Source organism: Oryzias melastigma, linkage group LG15, assembly GCF_002922805.2.
Source record: "Oryzias melastigma strain HK-1 linkage group LG15, ASM292280v2, whole genome shotgun sequence".
NCBI classification, from domain to species: Eukaryota; Metazoa; Chordata; class Actinopteri; order Beloniformes; family Adrianichthyidae; genus Oryzias; species Oryzias melastigma.
Window position 1 is genome coordinate 14396872 of NC_050526.1, and position 7180 is coordinate 14404051.

Below are 7180 nucleotides of genomic sequence, written 5' to 3' on the forward strand. Positions count from 1 at the left end.
TTGTTGAAGGACTACACCCTCAGCACTTGATAGTGCATTTCACAAAATCTTTTCAAATGTCTGGAACATTTGACTGGAGACCAGCTACTTTTAATGAGGGTTCTGATTGGTCAGTTTTTTACTTGACCTATACAGAAAAAAACACAAATAACAGAATCCAGATTAGCAAGAACATGTTGAAAATGTATCTAAGCAAGAATGGGGATTCTGACAATGACAGCTGGTTATTTCTCTATTGAAGTCTATGGGATTTTTGAAACCAGGAGGCACAAGGGGAGAGTGAACACTCCATCCAGTTCTCATATACCTCAACAAGATTTCTTGAGTTCAAGTCGTCACAGGAACTGAACCTACTTTTGCAGATTTTATACAAGTTTCATTTCTGATGTTTAAAAAAGAAGCAGACTAGATTTTTCTAGATAAACGTTCAAGAAAATTAAACATTGTAGGGATTTTTATTTCTCTACAAGCAAACTGATCCTTTCCATCAGATGTTGGTGAACAGACTTCAAAAATAGCTAAAGCTCATGTTTTAGAGAGTTCTTTCTTCTTTGCTCTTTGACTTCCAGATTGACTTTTAAAACTAAAGTAACAAAGACCATCACCAGATATTGGCTGTGTCTTGGTTACTCTTTAAAAACACCTTCCCGGGCATTTTCACATCTCTTAGTGTAATTCCAGCAGATTCTGAAGACGAAAAGCAGCTTTGCTCTGATATGTAACACTTTACAGTACAACTATTTAGGCAGTTGACTCCAATCACCTTTTGATCTATTTTTAAAGCGTTTCCGGTGGTCTTTTAGTTATGAAGGTGTTTTTATACAAAATCAGAAATTTGTGTAGTTTTCTAAAACATAATTTCTCCAGGGCGGCAGGAGTTCATCAGAAATTTGCCTCTGAGTTGTGGACAGAACAGTTGGCACATGGTAAACCCACCTCAATTTCCCATCATCCACCTGTTTACACGCTCTCCCGCTACAGACATTCAGACCCCCAACCATAATTAGTGGTAAACTTAAATAGCGAGCCATAGCAGCTTTGAGGCAGATGACAAAGACGTGCATGGATCTGATCATCTTAAGCGGATGCATCAGAATAAGGTGGGCCAACCAGCCTTTTACGTCACAAATATGATCTTTTTCAGCTTTTTTAAAAACAATTTTAAAAAAGAAATATTCAGAATGCATGTTTGAGCTTCTTAATATGTCCCTCATCATCAGAAAAATGCCACAAGAACAATGTTAAAAACAACAAAAACACAATTTTAATCAGAGTGGAGCTTTAAATGAGCTCAAAAATGTAGAAAAGCTGCTTTGCGATAAAACCACTATGGAAAGGCACTTCTCTCAAAGATGAGCCATGAACTGACGCCGGTGACATCTCTGCTGTTAAAGGGTTAAAAACATGACTTCAGATTTTCTTAGAAAAATGTCTCTGCTTCTTAAAAAGCCATAAATGACCGGTGCTGAGAACATGCTTCCCACTCCCACATAAAAAAAAACATCAATATTTGGTGCAAAAACAGGAGCAGCAACATATAGCAGCATCCATGTTTTCCCACCTCTTCACTTCAGTGACTCAGAAACTAAATTTGACTCCATTATAGCGTCATTAAGCATATATCTGTCTCCCCCATACAGACAGGCTTTTCTAACCTTTTTTGGGGAGTTTCGTTTTTTTTTTTAAATATTACATTAATTATAATGTAGATGCCTGAAACTAAGACTTTCACTGAATAAATGTGTGTTTTAGTTGTTCACTAAAATTATAGAATCAATTATTTTATTGTGAAAAGCAAAATGAAAAATGAAATTTTGTTTTGTTTTTTGAGCCAAAACATGGGTTATATTCCCCTCCTGGAGGGAAGTCAGATATGAATTCAGCCTAAACACTTTTACTTGATCCGTTTTTGCTGGAGGAAAGCCGCTTTCCGGGGAAACGAGCTGTTTGGATAATTATTCTCCTGCTAATCACCTCATCTATCTCCGGCGGCCAACAATAGCCGCGCGCAGTCAGAGCAGCGATCTGTTCCTGACAAGCAGCAGGGATAACAAATGGGTCTGCGCAGTCAGTGTGTGGGCTCAGCTGGCACAAACACGGCCCCGTTCAGCCCCGATCACCCGGATAACGGCCATATATGCCGCCGGGGCTCCTGTCACCTCACCGGAGCATCCTTTTATGGAGGCCGGAATTCCGCATGCCTCGTTTCCTCCAAAATATAAATACAAAAAAAAAAAAGAAAAGAAGGAGTTGGGAATGAAAATCCTCAACTTCCATGAGTTTTAAATTCATTTGCACCACTTATTTCGGCCCGTCGTCACGGTTATCCCCACTATTCTATTTCTAGAGTTACCCCTCTTTTATTTTTTCCAAAAGTCAAGTCCATATTTGGTGAATGACGTCACGGGAACCCCAGAGATTCCCTTTAAAAGCCTCGCGGCGCCTTCTGGGAGCTGTTTGAAGGAGATGAGAGGCGCGTCTGAAGCGCAGCAGAATGGCTACTAAAGCGCTGGATGAAGTCGCCGCGTCTTTACGCAGCCTCATAGACGCCATTCCCAAGGATGCGCACGCGGCGCTGGGGGGGCTCACTCCCCAAACGGCGGTAGTTTTCAAAGAGGAGCCCGATGGGGGGGAGGATGACGAGAGGCAGAGTGAGGCGGGCGGTAAGCGGCTGGGGGGGTCACCTTTGTGGTCCATGTGATGATGATGATAATGATGAAGGTCAGAACCTGACAGAGTGTGTGTGTGTTTCAGGTGATCGTCTGCAGCTCCAGGGCGACTTGGCGCAGTACGTGGCAACTTTACGCGCGCACCCAGTGGCGTTCAGCGGAAAGTTTTCGGTGGACTCCAGGTGCGCAGGTGGGCAGTGGACGCCAGGGGACGTCTGCGTGCTCAGCGCTGACATCACCACCGCCGGGCCCGAAGCGGTGTCCGGATCTCCCGCAGCATCACCTGACATTTACGCACCAGGAGGAGGAGAAGCGCAAAGCAGCATGGCGCACGGACAGCCCGGCATCAGCCACATGTACGGGCCCCCTCACCCCCACCCACATCCCGACCCACCCTACCCCTGTGGCGGGGACATGTACCAGGACCAAACAGCAGGGGCTTACCTGGCTCCATCCACCTGCGCAGGGCCGTACCACCAACACCAGCCCTATAACTCCGCCCCCAAACCACCTGTGGATGGCGCGCTGCTCTCCATCATCCCTGAATATGGGGGGTTTTATCAGCAGAGCTGCCAGAGGGACATCCAGGCGGCTTTTCCCGACAGGAAGTCCTTGGCGTACCCGCTGGACTCCCTCAGGGTGGCCCCGCCCCTCACGCCGCTCAACACCATCAGGAACTTCACGCTCGCTGCGCCCTCCTCTGCCGCAGAGGGTCCGATGGCCGCCGCCTTCCCCGCCCACCAGAACCTCCCTCTCAGGCCCATCCTGAGACCCAGAAAGTACCCGAACCGCCCCAGCAAGACGCCCGTGCACCAGAGGCCGTACCCGTGTCCGGCCGAGAGCTGCGACCGCAGGTTCTCCAGGTCGGACGAACTGAGCCGACACCTGCGCATCCACACCGGCCACAAGCCCTTCCAGTGCCGCATCTGCATGAGGAACTTCAGCCGCAGCGACCACCTCACCACGCACATCCGCACGCACACCGGGGAGAAGCCCTTCTCGTGCCAGCAGTGCGGGAGGAAGTTCGCGCGCAGCGACGAGAGGAGAAGGCACATGAAGATCCACCTCAGGCAGAAGGAGAAGAAGCCCTGCGCGTCCTAACCCCCCCGCAGAGATGCCCAGAGATACCCCCCAGACAACAGGCAGGACTGTCACCTAATGGGGTTCCAGGGTTTCCAAACAGCCATAAATAACTTTCTCTCAGGGAGTCAAAGATCTTTGTGAAGGATGCAGGATGAGGAGCGCTATCTGCTGAAAACAAAAAAGGCTTCAGCTCGGTTCTGTTTATGCTAAAAATGAACTGCCATACTGTAAAAACCATCTGAATGAAGGTGTCTCAGTGTTGACCTTTAACCTGTATTTGTTTATTTGGGTCTGCAATTCCACAGCCGACCACAAGATGGTGGGGCATTTTTTTTCTGTAGCCTAATGCTAGCCTAGGGTCACAACTACAACTCTCTACAACTCAGGCATCGGCTGAATCTTGTTTTTTTTATTAAGTCGTTGGCATGGTCACGAATGTAGATGGCTGTAGTTAGGCATCGGCGATTGCGCTGGACAGCCATGCATGCCAGCAGCAGCTCTAACTGGACAGTGTGTAAATGTCTGCATCCAAATCAAGAACCGCCTGGAAGCCCAGGGGTGTATAAAAGTGGTCACAATAACATTTTAACATTCACTTAAAACCTCAGTGGCCACCATGCAGCGTATAAGAAGTGAGTGCCAGTTTCGGAATACAAATCCCCCCGCGCGGTCACCTGCAGAATTTACTGAAAACCTTATTGGTGCTGACGACTCTAGTCATAGGGTGCTAATGTAGCAGACATGCTAATGTCTGAATCTGGTGTAGGGCATTATATTTATGGCAGAAAAAGTCTAAAAATGATGAAAACATTTGAAAAAATGTCTCTACATTTAAATTTGGTTCATATTAAAAAAAATCTTTAATTTTTAAACTTTTAAGGAGTTAGCCTGTTAGCTGTTTTGTGGTGTAGCTTGCTGGCTACAGCTTTTTATCAAACTACAGCTATGTCAGAATTCCGTCCCTGCTCACTATAAAGTGCATTCGCCTTTTTCTAGTGCTGTCCAAACTGACTATTCCAAAATCGAGTGCACTAAAAATTTCCATGCAATCTTTGCAAAAAACTAGCATGCATTGATGCTAACTACATTAACAAATTTAGGCAAAAATGAATTGCAGCCGAAAAATTTTATATAAAAAAAATACACGTTTAAATGTAATTTTTTATCAAAGCATCCACCTTTTCATCACCAGAACACAGTGGAGTCACAAATAGGCATCGTAAAATGTTTGTATTGATTCGATTTCCACATCATGAAATTGATGACGTAAAATCTGGTGTTCAGAAAAACAAAAGAAAAGTAGTGAACATGGTGTTCAAATTACTTTTAAAATCTAGGGTTCTATATAGTCCCGCACTATGTAGTTTTTTTAGTAGTTAGGGGTTAGGATGGGAATTCTGACATAGCCTACCTGTGATCTTCTGCTGATGTTGTAAATAAAGAACTGGACTGAGCAAGTGTGATGTCACCAATAGAAAATGACTTGCTTCCGGTTCCAACTAAATTAAGTCAATTCAGTTGCCATTTTTCCGCAATATGTCTGCCATATTGGAGCCAGACATCCTCAGTTAAGCATGAGTGGTCGGTGTCGGTCTTAGTATGCTTTGAACGTGAGGCCCCCTACTTTTATTGAGGCATCTGATTGGTCAGTTTCTAACTTGAAGAACTTGAGCCACAGCGAAAATATCATGACAAAAAATATTATCATCAAGAAATGGAATGAACTGAGTAGTGTATGTTTATTTCTTCATAGAAGTTTATGGGATTTTAGCCTTTTGGAGCCAGGGAGTACTTCCTGTTTGGAACATGAGGGGGAGGGGTCACTCAGTCCAGTTATCTTATACAGTCAATGTGCCAGTCCAACCCAGCCTTTGACAATTACCACACAAAACAAAAAGTGACAATATGTCTGCAATAATCAAATTAGCTAAATTATAAACGGCAAAGCTAAAGCGCAAATTGAGTTTTAGGTGGACCCAGAACCGTAAGTTCTCTGAATCATAATTTATTAGCAACAAACTGAGAACAGCTTACTCTTTTATCTTGAAATGAACAATTTTTTAGAGTCTTTGATTTCTTAAGATCTTTTTTTAAGGCCTTTGATTGTGTTTAGACACTTGGTTGCTTGAGGTGAGGTTCAAGCTAGGACAACCTTTAAGTTCATTTTTCATTTTTCTTTAACAGAGACGCCGCCGGTGTTTCCATCTAAATAAGCCTCGCTCTTTTGATCCATTTATGTGATCAACAACAGAAAAGCAGATTTTCATGTTGGCTTTGCCCCATTATGCAACGCTTTTGCACGGATGTGCAACAACTTACTGATGTAAACAACACTTTACGAAAGCAAACATTTACTAACATATGCAAAACTATAAAGTTACTTTTGTAAAATGCTGCTATCAGCGGAGAGCCACTTTACTTCCTGACTGTATCAGCTGGTTAACGTTGATTGAGTAAACACTTTACTGGTGTCAAGTGTTGCACATTAGTGCACATCCAAGTGGAAACCCCCAAAACCAGACAGACGCTAATGCTAACCTATAGGCAGCACAACACTCTTGTTTTAAAACAGGTCACCCATTTCAAGGACTGCTACCAAAAAATGGACAGCTTGTTTTTATGTGATGTTTTTGTTTTCCTGGTAAGGTGGGTGACTGAACAGCCTTCTTTGGATTCTGAGGAATGTCAAATAAAAAACATGCAAACTGGAAAAGATGCTTAAAACTGCTACGTTGTTGTGTTTCTAGGATGTTTTTATGCAAACAAAGGGAGCACCAAAGCAACTGATGCTTCTTTTCAGTGGAAATAAATATTATTTGTTGAAATGTGGCGTTGATCTATTGACTCACTCTTGCCAGCGAGATGTAGAAATATTTTGCATTTATGGATTTGTCTTGCTTTACCTTGAAGAGGTCAGAAATACCATAAATGAAAAGCTCATGTGGTCACAACACAGACAACCATAATATCAAAACCATCCAGTGAAGTTTTAAAGGACATTCCTGTGGGTCTAAGCAGTACACAAATATCATGTTTATGCTTTACACACAAAAATATAGACTTTTGTTAGTAACCTTTAATAAAAGTTAGTCTATCTTTTAATGTTCTACGATTATACTTAGTCAACTAAAAGTAAGGCAGCATACTGGATGTGTACTTTTTACATACTATGTATTTATTGTAAACTAAAAATCTGGTTTAAATAAGTATTTAGACACTACACTCACATGATCTAGAGTAAACTTGCTTTTCCTATACTTGTACTTGAGTATATCTAATACAATAAACTTCAAGTGTACTACTTTTTGCAAAGGGTTGACTCAAGTCAGACCAGCAGTCTCTGAACCTACATGAGGAAAGCAGTGAGAAATCCTTTCAAGTCAAACCGATTATCTTTAGATCTATTTGAAAAGCATCCCCAGAGGTCT

General features: G+C 43.1%; 1 protein-coding gene across 1 annotated transcript; it reads left to right on the forward strand.

The window, feature by feature from the left end:
- The first annotated feature begins 1782 nt into the window (after positions 1 to 1782).
- Positions 1783 to 4019, forward strand: egr2a (early growth response 2a). Its single transcript, XM_024297755.2, has 2 exons — positions 1783 to 2663; positions 2755 to 4019. The coding sequence occupies exons 1-2, from the start codon at positions 2495 to 2497 to the stop codon at positions 3768 to 3770; spliced, it is 1185 nt and encodes a 394-aa protein (XP_024153523.1). The 5' UTR covers positions 1783 to 2494; the 3' UTR covers positions 3771 to 4019.
- The last annotated feature ends 3161 nt before the right edge of the window (positions 4020 to 7180 follow it).